At 38.1% G+C, this 13,662-nt stretch overlaps 6 protein-coding genes across 6 annotated transcripts; 3 read left to right on the top strand and 3 right to left on the bottom strand.

Moving 5' to 3' along the window:
- Nucleotides 1-447: 447 nt before the first annotated feature.
- VPS21 (Rab family GTPase VPS21) lies at nt 448-1,080 on the bottom strand (the record flags this gene model as incomplete). The annotated part of the gene is made up of 1 exon (XM_033913337.1): nt 448-1,080. One exon carries the CDS (start codon nt 1,078-1,080, stop codon nt 448-450), a length of 633 nt encoding a protein of 210 aa, XP_033769228.1.
- A 305-nt stretch (nt 1,081-1,385) lies between these two features.
- On the bottom strand, nt 1,386-3,104 carry PTC5 (type 2C protein phosphatase PTC5; the record flags this gene model as incomplete). The annotated part of the gene is made up of 1 exon (XM_033913338.1): nt 1,386-3,104. One exon carries the CDS (start codon nt 3,102-3,104, stop codon nt 1,386-1,388), a length of 1,719 nt encoding a protein of 572 aa, XP_033769229.1.
- A 598-nt stretch (nt 3,105-3,702) lies between these two features.
- TMA46 (translation machinery-associated protein TMA46) lies at nt 3,703-4,740 on the top strand (the record flags this gene model as incomplete). Its single annotated transcript, XM_033913339.1, has 1 exon — nt 3,703-4,740. The coding sequence occupies one exon, from the start codon at nt 3,703-3,705 to the stop codon at nt 4,738-4,740; it is 1,038 nt and encodes a 345-aa protein (XP_033769230.1).
- Nucleotides 4,741-5,392: 652 nt separating this feature from the next.
- ECM3 (putative ATPase ECM3) lies at nt 5,393-7,234 on the top strand (the record flags this gene model as incomplete). The annotated part of the gene is made up of 1 exon (XM_033913340.1): nt 5,393-7,234. One exon carries the CDS (start codon nt 5,393-5,395, stop codon nt 7,232-7,234), a length of 1,842 nt encoding a protein of 613 aa, XP_033769231.1.
- Nucleotides 7,235-7,694: 460 nt separating this feature from the next.
- Nucleotides 7,695-12,746, bottom strand: CMR2 (Cmr2p; the record flags this gene model as incomplete). The annotated part of the gene is made up of 1 exon (XM_033913341.1): nt 7,695-12,746. One exon carries the CDS (start codon nt 12,744-12,746, stop codon nt 7,695-7,697), a length of 5,052 nt encoding a protein of 1,683 aa, XP_033769232.1.
- A 242-nt stretch (nt 12,747-12,988) lies between these two features.
- ARF3 (Arf family GTPase ARF3) lies at nt 12,989-13,540 on the top strand (the record flags this gene model as incomplete). Its single annotated transcript, XM_033913342.1, has 1 exon — nt 12,989-13,540. The coding sequence occupies one exon, from the start codon at nt 12,989-12,991 to the stop codon at nt 13,538-13,540; it is 552 nt and encodes a 183-aa protein (XP_033769233.1).
- Nucleotides 13,541-13,662: the final 122 nt, after the last annotated feature.

Genomic DNA, 13,662 nt, shown 5'->3' on the forward strand with positions numbered 1-13,662 from the left:
TACTGCCCAGGTAATTTCCCAGAAATTCACTTATTGCTCTTCATAACAGCTTTGTAAATTCAATTTTTGTTTTAATTTATAATTATTTACTATATTAATTATTTCATCTCACAGTCTTCGGATGGCAAAAAGTTTATGTTTCACTTTACATGGAAACAATAGTTTAACAAACAATAATATGTAAGAATCACTCAAAGACATATAATTCAAAGTACAGAGAACCATTGAAAAGGACTGGCGTTTTGAAAAATACTATAATGCTTTGATGCAGTTAAAAATTTACAAACTAAAGGAAGAAAAAGAAAAAAAATGATTACGGTAAAAACGAAAACTCCCTCTCTCTTCTAGGTACGATAAACTATACTTTCATCTTTTTTCCCATTTTAAAGATCTATTTATCTCAATTTGCCCCAGACTTTTTTTTTATATATATTTATTTCCCACTCTCTAACAACTGCAAGCACTGTTTGCTCCGGTCCCATTATTAGCGGCATTCAAATCCACTCTTTGATTGTTCGACTCATGTTCATCATTAGCGTTATTTTGTTCTTCGGCTCTCTTCAGTGGTATCTTTTCACCGATTCCCAAGAATACATCGTTAACGTTTTCTCCTGTCTTTGCACTCGTTTCAAAGAACAACAAGCCCTTTTCTTCCGCTAGCTTTTCACCTTCCTCCCTTGCAACTTTTCTTTCTCCACCTTCTTGCAGCATATCGATCTTATTACCAACTAACGCAATAATGATATCCTTTGATGCTTGTTCATGTAGTTCCTTAACCCAGTGGCGAGCTTTAATAAAAGATTGTGGTTTTGTCACGTCGTATACTACAAGAGCTGCTTGTGCGTTTCTATAGTACATAGGTGCTAAAGATGCAAATCTCTCTTGTCCAGCAGTGTCCCATATTTCAAACTTAACAGTATGCTCATTTATAGTAACTCTTTGAGTGAGGAATGCCGCACCAATAGTAGGTTCCTTATTTTCGGCGAAATCATTAGATACAAATCTTAGGACTATTGACGATTTACCAACTGCTGCCTCACCCAACAGTACCAGCTTTATGGAAGTTACCGAAGTGTTCATTTTTATTAGTGTAGACTGAACGTTTGTTTTTTTATAGCTAAGTGAAGTCCAGACGACCTTACTTTTTATTTTTAAAATCGTTGCTGCTTTTATAAGGTTTTCCTAAGATAAGCTGCTCGTATTTTCACTTCACCTTTCTTTCTTTGTCTTTTCGGGGATATTGTTTTAGCAAAAGCCCCATAATGCAAACCGAGAAAACCAAAAAAATCACGTATGAGATGACAAGAAACTAGATAATCAGCAGACTAATATCTATAAAATGAATCCTCTGGTATATATACCTACCTCAATATATTTTTATATCGTCATAATCTAGGTTTTGGCTTTGTTGTTGCCTCCGGGTTCATAACTATTGAATTAGCACCAGATATGTTTGAAGGTGTTCCGGAATCACCAAAGAACGCTACTGTGACTGTCAGATCATCTCTGTATCTTCTACTCATTGGTGATGGTATACTAACCAGTGCTGATACGTATTCTTTTCTTCCACCCGCACTTAATGCATTCCTAATTAAATGAGTGGCGACGTTTTTGTCTTCGATAAGATACTCCGGGTTTGAACCTGATGGCGACCTGGATTTATCATCCTTATATCTGAATGCCGGTCTTTGTGCTTCCTTGTCCTCCGACAAATCAATGACTTTTGGTAACCGCCCCGGTTCTGCTTTGACAGGTGCCAGGCTTATATTTTTATCCATCCATCTGATAACCAAGGAAGCGATTTCTTCATTAGTTAGCAATTCGAATAAACCATCCGAGCCCATCACCATAAATTTAGTGTCTTCACCAATTTTAGCAGAAGTGATTACCGGTTCTGCAGTCACATATGGGGGTGTCTTGAAATCCCTTGGTTCCCTTCTAAAATAAAGCTTGGCAACTTCGGGCAAATCCGACAGTGGTTTTCCATCGACTTCTTTGATCTTGTAACGATAATCTCCAAATGCCCTAGATGGTTGTAATGAGCCTAATATTCTTCCGTTTCTTATAACGTTAGGTTCTCCTGGATGTTCTTTCCTAATTCTCTGTACTTCATCCAGATTATCACCGGTCTGATCAGTGGATAATGACTTTACTGTCCAATTTCCCTCTTTGTCTAAACCACAAATTAAAGCCCTCGAGTCTCCAGTGACGGCTACTTTCAAAATTGAATTACTAGAGTTGTATAAACTCAGTAGTGCACAAGAACCGGAAATGGCAGGTAAAGTGTTTGCAATATTTACATTGTTTGGATCTTGGAACAGTTTTCTAAATGATTCGATGACAAGATCATTATCAAGTTTCAAAAACCCTTTCGAAATTGCAGAATCGATTAATTGGTTGGGGTCGGAGTGGAAAACAGTTTTGTTTTGGTCATAAACCTGACCTAATTGGTAGGCCACATAACGGACTAAATCTTTAGATAATTTTTCTGAAGTGAAAGGGCCACCATGTCCATCAAAAATTCCAAAAAAATACAAATCTTTCTCTACGGACTTGCCATCCTCACTTTCTATTGGAATGGTAATGATTTGCTCCACGTGATCATCTTCTATTGGATGGTTGGAGGGCAACTGCGCCACATCATACCTGAATATTCCAGTACCACGGTTAACAAAGTGGCTTTCCTCTCTATCATGTAGTTTAGCCTCTATTTTAGAATCGTTTAAGATGGGTACGGATTGGTCGTTCTGAGACCGTTGCTTATTTTGCGTTTGTGTTTCCTTTGATTTAGTTGACGGCATGTTAGTATTGTCACTGCTATTTGTAGAGTAATCCTTTATTCCATTAATTGTATCAAGGGAGAGGATCTTTTTAGGCGTATAGTAGGAATAGGTCAAAAGAAGGGACCCACTTAATAGAGCTATGTTTAGAGCTTTGGAATGTGATGATATGAATAACTTTGTCCTTGAATAATATGTGTTATTTGTGTGCGATGTTGTATATGCACGTTGGAGAAACTTCTGTGTGTACTCTCTACCTGATTGACATTTGGATAGAACCTTTATTGTTTTCCTTATTGCCACGGTTCTAGTTAAGGGAGACATGGAGAGGTTAAGAGAAGTAAAAACACTTCTTCTGTTGAAAAATTTGAGTAGTATCTAAAATAAATTGAAGCAGCTATAAATATTTCTTTTCCTGTAACAGGTAATTTCGTTCACTCCCCAATCGATCCTTTTTTCTTTTTTGTATCTCTTGTGTAGAAGGAAGTGATTTCTGTTTTTCTACATCACGAAAGGCCGCTAACTGCACATCACTAGATTATATAACAGAGAATAAAAATGTATGCAGTAGGTTGCCGCTTTTTGATAATCAATAGTGTAAATACGCAAGCGATAACAAAATTTAGTCAATGGTACTCACCACACTCTGGATAGCACGAGGTTACAAGTGCAGAGAGTATCTCTTCAATTGGCGACTCTAGAGAGAGAGAGATGACTTTCTGACAGGTAGTCGTCGGACATGACGTACTGTGATGATAATGAAAAAAATTTTTGTTCTCCAGCGATGAGTTAGTAAAAATTGGCAATATATCTTCTTTCATCGATTTATTCAATCATTGCCAGGAAGCAGCGAGAGAGCCGCTTTAATAATCATCTTCTGCACTTTACACATATACCACAGCAGGAAAGTTTAATTTCGAAGATGCCACCAAAGAAAGGAAAGCAGGCCCAGGTGGCTGGTAAGAAGAAGGATAATGTCGACAAGACGTTCGGTATGAAGAACAAGAACCGTTCAACTAAAGTCCAAAGGTTCATCAAGCAAGTGCAGTCGCAGTCCGATCCCAAGAAAGAAGAGATGAGGTTAAAGAAACTCGAGGAAAAAAAGCGCAGAGAAGCCGAAGAGGCTGAACGAAGAGCACTATTCAACCCTGTAGCAGACCAAAGGGTTCGTGCAGGCGTGGACCCCAAGTCCATGGTTTGTGCTCTGTTCAAACTGGGGAATTGTAACAAAGGTGCCAAATGTAAATTCTCACACGATTTGAACGTCGGCAGAAGAATGGAAAAGAAAGATTTATATCAAGATACAAGAAGTGAAAAGGAAAAGGACACAATGGATAACTGGGATGAGGAAAAGTTGAGAAAGGTTATCTTGTCGAAGCACGGTAACCTAAAGACCACCACTGATAAGGTATGCAAATACTTTGTCGAGGCTGTGGAAAACGGTAAATACGGTTGGTTTTGGATTTGCCCTAACGGAGGTGACAAATGTATGTACAGACACTCTCTACCAGAGGGCTTTGTACTGAAGACCAACGAACAGAAGAGGCTCGAGAGGGAGTCGCTGGAGAAGCAACCAAAAATTACGCTAGAGGAGTTCATTGAAACAGAAAGGGGCAAACTGGATAAGACTAAGCTAACACCAATAACAATCGCTAACTTCGCCCAGTGGAAGAAGGACCACATCATCGCCAAGATTAATGCGGAAAAGAAGTTAACTAGTAAGAGGAAACCCACAGGTAGAGAAATCATCCTGAAGATGAGCGCCGAGAACAAGTCATTTGAAACGGATTACACCGACCTGGCAGACGATGTCACCCAAGGATCCGCATGGGATCTCACTGAGTTTACGGATGCCTTAAAAAAGGCTGACCACCAAGACGACGGCGGCATCAAGGACTACGGTGACGGTAGCAACCCCACCTTCGACATCAAAAAAGTCAGCTCTGCCACGCTCGCATAGTCCTAAGTACATACAAACTAAACTTGTATATATGTCACCGTATATATAACACACGCACACTAACACAAAGCATGTCACGTCATGTAAAACTGGTCACGCGGCACGATCACGGCCCATGCCTACCTGCCGTCTTTTTGCCCCTTTCGCTATCCCACACCCCACGCCCCCACGTTGTTGAGGTGTTTTTTTACCTCGGATCCGCCCAACATTATCTAGGATTAAAAGTGCTCGAGTTATGCTCTCCATGTTACGAGTGGTAGTAGCTGAGCTTCCTTTCATTGCATCTCTTTGCAGCCTCGGGGGATGAGGCTATATGCTTATGAGGCCTGAATATGTGTTTGACGCATCCCTCCTTCGTACGCTACCATCTGTTACTCTTGCACTCTTGGTATTTGCTTGTAATTTTTGTTATATAATAGGTCCTTTACTGTTTTAACATACGCTTTTATCGTAGAACACCCGAAATTTCTTCTCAGAAGCCTCGCAATTTTTTCTTTAGATTAGGTTTTTCATACCTTACATTGTACAAGAACTGAGTATCGTTAACCATCATCAAGTGAGAGGTAAAAAAGGCATAGGTAAGTTCAGCATTATAAAACCAACACAAACAAAATAATTGGAAGACAGAGAGTAAGCTTAAGACAAGTAAACAATGACACACATCACACTGGGACAAGCCATCTGGGCCTCTGTCAGACCAATCATCAAAATCTATCTGATTATTGGTGTAGGCTTCGGTTTGTGCAAGATGAACATCTTAACCGTTCAGGCCACAAGGTCTATCTCTGATATCGTTTTAACAGTTCTGCTTCCTTGTTTATCATTCAATAAAATCGTAGCAAATATAGAAGATAACGATATCAAGGATGTCGGGATTATTTGTCTGACGTCTGTTATACTGTTTGCAACTGGCTTGGGGTTCGCCTTTATAGTTCGCAGTGTACTGCCAGTTCCTAAGAGATGGCGTGGTGGTATACTTGCAGGAGGCATGTTCCCCAATATCAGCGACTTGCCCATTGCTTATTTGCAATCCATGGACCAAGGGTTTATCTTTACAGAAGAGGAGGGAGAGAAAGGTGTTGCCAATGTTATCATCTTTCTGGCTATGTTTCTGATATGCGTTTTCAATCTAGGTGGTTTCAGACTAATTGAGAACGATTTCCATTACAAGGGTGACGACGATGAGGAGAATACTTTGATCGATCCAGATACTGCCCAACAGCCAACGCAACCCATTGAAGGCAATTCTTCTTCTTCATCTAACCAAGATATCCTAAAGGAACCCAATGAGTCTACCGTTCCTAATAGTTCCCAAGCAAGTTACATTTCTGAGAAAAATAAGAAAGAAAAAACTGAACTTCCCGTTCCCAAACCTACACACGCAGCCGCTCCAGCAATAGATGACAGAAGCTCGAACTCATCCGCGGTGGTCTCTATCGATAGCATTACGCACTCGCTGCGTACGAACCATATGGATGTCCAATCTGTGAACGAGCTTAATGACCATACTTACAGAACCAGAAGTCAACCGATAGCATACACTATTGGGTCAAGAACAGCACATACTCGCAACAATCGTAGGAATTCCGTCACTGGATCCTTACGTTCCGTCGATATGCGTGAACTACCTGCGGAAGGTATGTCGGATTTAATTCGTGAATACTCCAACGTTGACCAATATGGCAGGAGAAGAAAAAGTTCTATTAGCTCCCAAGGATCACTCCCTGTTTCACAGGCGGACGGTACAATTTCTCCCAATCTGACTAGAACTTCCACTATACAAAGAGTTAAAACCTCTAATCTCACAAGAATAATTACCTCAGATGCCACCGTCAGTAAGAAAGATATCGAGACTTCGGGTTCCTCTTTACCAAAATGGCTACAAAAATTCCCCTTGACGAAATTTTTTGTCTTCTTTTTAAAAAATTGTTTAAGGCCTTGTTCCATGGCTGTTATTCTGGCTTTGATTATCGCTTTTATACCCTGGGTAAAAGCTTTGTTCGTTACGTCTAGTCATACGCCAAAGATCAAACAAGCCCCAGATAACGCACCTGCTCTAACATTCATTATGGATTTTACTTCTTATGTTGGTGCCGCTTCAGTTCCATTCGGTTTAATCCTGTTAGGTGCTACCCTTGGCAGATTGAAAATCGGAAAATTATACCCTGGTTTCTGGAAATCTGCAGTGATTTTAGTCTTTCTTAGACAATGTATCATGCCCATCTTTGGTGTCTTGTGGTGTGACCGTCTAGTGAAGGCGGGATGGCTGAATTGGGAAAATGATAAGATGTTGTTGTTTGTTACCGCCATTACTTGGAACCTACCAACAATGACCACTCTAATTTATTTCACTGCAAGTTTTACTCCTGAGGACGAAACTGAACCTGTTCAAATGGAGTGTACTTCCTTCTTTTTGATGCTTCAATATCCTTTAATGGTCGTTAGTTTACCATTTTTGGTTTCTTACTTCATCAAGGTTCAAATGAAATTATAAAGTCCGTTAAGGAAGAAACAAGATATATTCATGCATTCCCATTCTCATAATTTCATTTCATTGTATAACTGAACCGAGATGTAATTTTATTGCAGTTGATCTTTTTCTATCAACGTAAAATTCACTTGCTTCAGATTTTATAGAGTTTCATAGTTTAAAAAATAATAATAAAAACAAAATTTTATGCTGTTTCTTCAATGTGTACGATTTCACTCGTGGGCGTTATGTTGTCTTGAAAAATTAACCTTTAGTTGTGGCTTTTCAGTTTTCCAATTTTTTCTTGGGACATCTGCTAAATATTATATTCTTTATAAGTAGTATAGTATACATACATATTAAAAATTAAGAATTATAGGTTATTTGAGCACTAATAAAGGACTACCTATCCGGACTATTTTGAGTCATTCCATTACTCAGTAACGCCTAGGTAGTCATGACAAATATGCTATAATTAGATATCTTAAATATTGTCCCTCTCGTAATCTGATAATAAATATATTGAAATATTTTCACCATAGCTTATGCCGAATTGTGCTTCTATTTGAATTTTCTGATCAAACCAGGCTTGCATTATCGAAGCCCTGTTTTTTCCCCAAACCTCCGTTATCATACTAGAATTTTTCGGGCCTAGTCCTTTAGTCTTCACAAATGCGCATAAATCCAAAATGACACCGTGCTTATTTAATAATTCTGAAACAACTAATGTCGTCAGGTTACCCAGTATGGAATTATGGCGTTCTTTACATCTAATCAGGCACACTAATAATCCGCCTGCTTTAGCAATCAAACAACTACCAATATCACCGTGGACATCCTTAACTGTTCTCTCTAAATCACTAACAAAATGTGTCAATCCTAAAATTTCAATGGATTCATGAATACTTCCCAAAACAAATAGCAAGTTCAAATTGATGACCTCTCCTTGTGAATTGGTGCAACTTACGTTTTTGATAAAACCCAAGTCACCAGTTCTCAAATAGCTTAACGTGTTATTCATTTCACTCTTCATCTTACTTTTGAATTGTTCTGTGATAAAGGGATCTTTGTACAACTTATTTTTTGAACTGTTGCACACAAAGTAGTCAAATGCATTAGCTTCCGAACAGCACCAAATTTCACCGAATTCTCCATCAACACATGGTAGTAGTGTCTCTGGGTTAACTACTGAAACATCAGTGCATACTGGAACGACACCCGAATCTTGAACCTTTATATAAGTTCCACCACTTATCGCCGCATCATTGGGGTTAACTTCTCTAATTATACCTTCCCTGAGTGAAAATGGGTCTAAATATAGGTCAACTGGTGGAATATCCAGATATGATCTTAGTGATATAAGCGGATTGAAATGATGTTGATAGACATAACTTATTTGTGTACATGATAAGGATATCGTTGAGTACCGCTTCAATATGTTTTCAATTGTATAAATCCTTGGTCTATTGGGAAAAGGTATCATAATATTTCGAACACCCTTAAAAACGTCTTCTCTGACCGAACCAGATGTATTGTTTTTGGCAGAGCTTACGTTCTCTTTTCTATTTTTGAATCCCTCAATCAAGCTGGAGGCTCTATCCAGTAAAGAATATAACGTCTCAAGCTTCAAATACAAATCCTTTACATTTAGATTTTGAAGACCAATCAAAAACTCCTTAGGGTCGGTAAGAACATCTGTAAGGCTGAATAAACAAGTTGAAGCACCCGTATAAATTCCTAACAAGCAACTGAACATAAAGCCTAACCCGCATGTATGAGAACATATGGAGAAAAGTGGACTGTTATTTCTTAACTGCAAAGTTTCTTTAACTATTTTGCTCGCATTGAGTAAAGACGAGTGTGTCATTGTTACATGAATATTAGATGTCACGTCATACTCTGCATCTATCCATACAATACACGGTGTCATACCAATCCTAGTACCTGGTTTGGCGCCAAATTTCTGCTTTAACACATTTTTGAACATAGATACTGTTAACGCATTCTTTGCCTTAACTTTGGAGAAAACTGTTATCTTGGGTATCAAACTCTTGTACTTCTTAAAACACTTGTTAACGACATTATTATCATTCAATAAAGAGTGCATTTTAGCATCAACGAATAACCTTTTTACTTTGTAACTTTGAATTATATTAACTAAGCCTTTTAAATCCTCTTCTATGGTAAACTCCTTAACGCTTGGCAGGGGAACCACCAACAAGTTACAATACAAACAAGCCATGATCATGGCCACATATTCTACGGAATTTTCACACATAATAATAATAGCGTCACCATGCTTCAATGGAATTTTGGAGCCTACAATTTTTTTCAAAAATCCTGCAACAATTTTGCCAAAGCTCGCCCACGATACTTTTTTGTGAACGTTGTTATCGCTACTAGCAGACGAGTTGGCTAGATTTGTATTCGTGCCATCACTGAACGCAGTTTCATTCCCATAATGAGAAATTCTCCATTCCAGGATCTCTAAAATCGACTTGAAGTCTGTGAGTTTGGTATGACTTCGAGTGTCGACAGACTCATCCCTGTAATCGACACCACTGCATTGTAGGGCCAGTTTTGGTTTAACGGGACCGCCATTTCGATATTCTGGTTCGATCATGGTGTATTCTTCTTGTAGAGCCATCTTTCTCAGTTTTGATAAATGCTCGGATAATATACTCTCATTATAATACGCTGAATGGGGCAAAAAATCCAATATAACATTGTCGAATTGAAACTTTACAAACTGTGCACTGAGATTATTGTTTAAGAATTTCTTCTCTACCGTACTATTGGCCAATTCTAAAGAACAATATCTCCTAGGTAAAGTATCTCTCGGCACAACTAAAATGCACATTGGTTGAATTTTATGGAAAATCCAAAGAATTCTGAAAATTTGGTCAGTTAAATCATTCATTTTCATTTCCAATTTGTTCTTCTGTGTTTCCGTAAATTTCATTAATGCCGTATCAGTTGCTTCGTTATTTTTACTTTCCTCCTCGATTTTTGCTAGTGAGCTCTCTACCACCATAACCAAAAAGTGCTCTTCTTTATGGTGTTGCAATTCAAATGCAGCAACCTCAAAAACTGTATTTACTGTTCTCACCACTGTTTCAGTAATCTGTTGTAGATAATGGGACTCAACAACTCTTTTATATCCAGGGGACGTTTCGCCACCAAAGCTCGACATATCGGTAACTTTTGTGCTTTCTGCTTCAGCGTTAATTTTGGATTGAGGAGGTTGGTTCCCCTTTTTGGCATAAAGAAGGTTTGACGTGTGAGCCCAGTTCGGTAACCTAATTAATCTATTTTGTAGAAACATGTCCTCTATGAGTGAAAGCACATATATCTTTCCGTTATGAACGAACCCCATAAGCTTGGTTCTCATAAAGTAGGTATTGGCAGGACAAATATTCAGAATGGTGTCCAATTGTTCGGTAACAGCTTGCGATTCGTTGGTAGGCATTTCATACCTCGCCCAAGCAAACATTTCGGAATAGTTCAGCTTCGCTTTGAATACAAATTCGTTCACTTTATCCATCTGGTAAAATTCATCAGTGATGTGGTTAGAAGAAATCCATATCTCTCCCACAGTAAGGTCCTGCACCAACGTATTCGTGTCTGGATTAACCACACACAACGTAACATCAGGAATTGGAAAGCCAAATGTCTCTAATTTAAGGTAATCTTTAAAGGAGCTTGATGAGTTAATCATAGCGGTTATGCTACATTCAACCTCATTAAGCTTCAATTTTTCACGGTTTATAAACAGTTCATTTTGAAGCCTCAGTTTTGAATTATGTATTGGAAAGTTTTCTAAATTTCCTAACTGATCTCTTATAGAGATGAAGATACCACCAAAGTCCAGTAACGTCAACATGGGAGAATAGCAAAATGGAGCATCAATACACCCTAAATTCTTCAACCATTTATGAACAACCATCTCAGTTACATCGGTATCTATAGTGGTACATGAGGTCAAACATGACTTAATACAACTAAAATCTATTTTGTGCTTTTTAGAAAAAGCAGATTCAGGATTTTCCAAATAATTGATAACTACCTGTTTTAGTTGCAGCTGATCATTCAGTAAAATATCAGCTCTAAATTTATCAATGATATTTTCATAGCCCCCAGGTCGCTGTAATATACTACTGTCAATAGAGATCAGAAGATTACCTGTAAAAAGATTGAAGAGCACACCCATTATCAAACCAGTAGATCTAGTAGGGTCCAGACTATTCAAAATAACAAACCTTGAATTTGTTGCCATAATTTTTTTGTGAAATGGCTTTCTGACACTTTGTGATTTTTGTTTCCAGTGAGGCATTGATCGTGAGTTTAAGATTTTTGTCATCGTTTCAAATTGGTTTATTAAGATGTTATGCTTCATGACGACGCCAGAAAGACGACCTAATGGTGTTCTAGTAAACTCTATATATGAAATATTCGGTATATCAAAAGTTGGCGATGTTTTCTTTGCCTTAGTGTACATCCCTAAATCATCAGTTTTGACAAATTTGATTTGTTGGAAAACGTCGTTTTTAACCAGTTTAACTTTTGAATGATTTGACGATGAATACAGATTATCTAATTGTCTATGACATGCGTTAGAAATCAAAACAAATTTCGAATTTGTTACTTTAATTATCTCAAGAATCTCACGCAGAGAATACGTTTCGAATGAGACTGGTACAGCTGCCATGCCTGAAATAAAACAGCCTAATAATGCAATAGTAAATTCAATGACATCATTTTTATTGTACCATAGTAAAATCTTGTCCATTTTGTAGAGGTGACTCTTATTCAGTTCATGCGCTACTCTTTCTGCTTTCAAATAAAGTTTATCCCATGTGATGAAGGTTTCTTTGCCCTTAGAATTTATGCTGATCATCGCTGTTTGGCCATCATAATGCTCAAAACGTCCCCTCAAAATTAGCGGTAAAGAATCTGTCATTGCCGAGTCTCCACTAGCCGCATTTTCAGCCCCAAGATTTCTTGGTAGTAATGGTATCATAGGATTATAAACTGCATCCTTCACTGAAGCGTTTTCATCAGTGGAGCCTGGAAATGACGATTGCAAAGAAGCAGCATATCTTTTGCTGCGCCTTCTGGGAGTATTATTTGCCGAGGTCGAGTTTATGGTTGTGACACGATAAATAGAATGACGTCTGTCAATAGAATTGGGTAACGATGTAATGGATGATGCTAGACTTGTATTTCTTCTGTGTAAATGTTTCGACTTTCTCGAATTAGGGGATCGAAGTGGAGTATAAGGCCTCATTTGGGAGATTTCAAATTTGTCTAGCAATTGCTTTCTTTTGGTCTCATAACCCTTTCTTGTTAGATTTTCATCCTTATAGTCTTGAATTAACTCATTTAATCGACTTTGCAGATCTAGCGGTAAGGTAGGAGGAATAGAAAAATCCATTGGACGCAACTCAATCGCACGCGCTTTTGAATGGAACTGGAACACCCTAGTGCTTCGTTTATGGGAGCAAGTGTTACATTTTTGGGATTCTTTTGGGTACATTATTAACTGGAATAAAACATACTGGAAAGTAATCGGGTTTTGGCGACTTCATCCATTACCCGACCAATGAAGGCAATTTTAAGATAATGAATATGTATGCAGCTTTAAAACCCTATTTACATTAGCGTAGCAATTCCAACATATACTACATTGGGCTGAGACATTACAGATACCGTTACTTTGACGTTGGGAAGGAAATTAGGGCTTAGAACGGAAAAAGAAAAGGCAAACTTATTGTAAAAATGGGCAATTCAATTTCGAAGGTTCTGGGAAAACTATTTGGTTCAAAAGAAATGAAAATTTTAATGCTGGGCCTAGATAAGGCTGGTAAGACGACCATATTGTACAAACTGAAACTAAATAAAATAAAGACGTCTACTCCCACTGTAGGTTTTAACGTAGAAACCGTTACTTATAAAAATGTAAAATTTAATATGTGGGATGTAGGAGGGCAACAAAGATTGAGACCTCTCTGGAGGCATTATTTCCCAGCCACCACAGCACTCATCTTTGTGATAGATTCTAGTGCTAGAAACCGTATGGAAGAGGCCAAGGAAGAGTTATATAGTATTATAGGTGAAAAAGAGATGGAGAATGTAGTACTGCTGGTATGGGCAAACAAACAAGATTTGAAAGATGCAATGAAGCCTCAAGAGGTTTCTGATTTTTTGGAATTGGAAAAAAACTTGAAAAACCAACCTTGGTGTGTCATCGGTAGTAACGCATTATCTGGACAGGGTCTTGTTGAAGGGTTATCCTGGATTTCGAATAACACGAACGTCCCAAAGAAATAAACATTGCATTTATTGGTGTTAAACTTGCATTCACCGATTGTTCATCCCTCACTCTTACTGAATTGTACTTTAATAAGAAAAGAACATCTCTGGAGAAAGAACAGTATCCAAATAATTAAATA

The sequence above is a fragment of the Saccharomyces paradoxus genome, chromosome XV (genome assembly GCF_002079055.1).
Source record: "Saccharomyces paradoxus chromosome XV, complete sequence".
Classification (NCBI taxonomy): Eukaryota; Fungi; Ascomycota; class Saccharomycetes; order Saccharomycetales; family Saccharomycetaceae; genus Saccharomyces; species Saccharomyces paradoxus.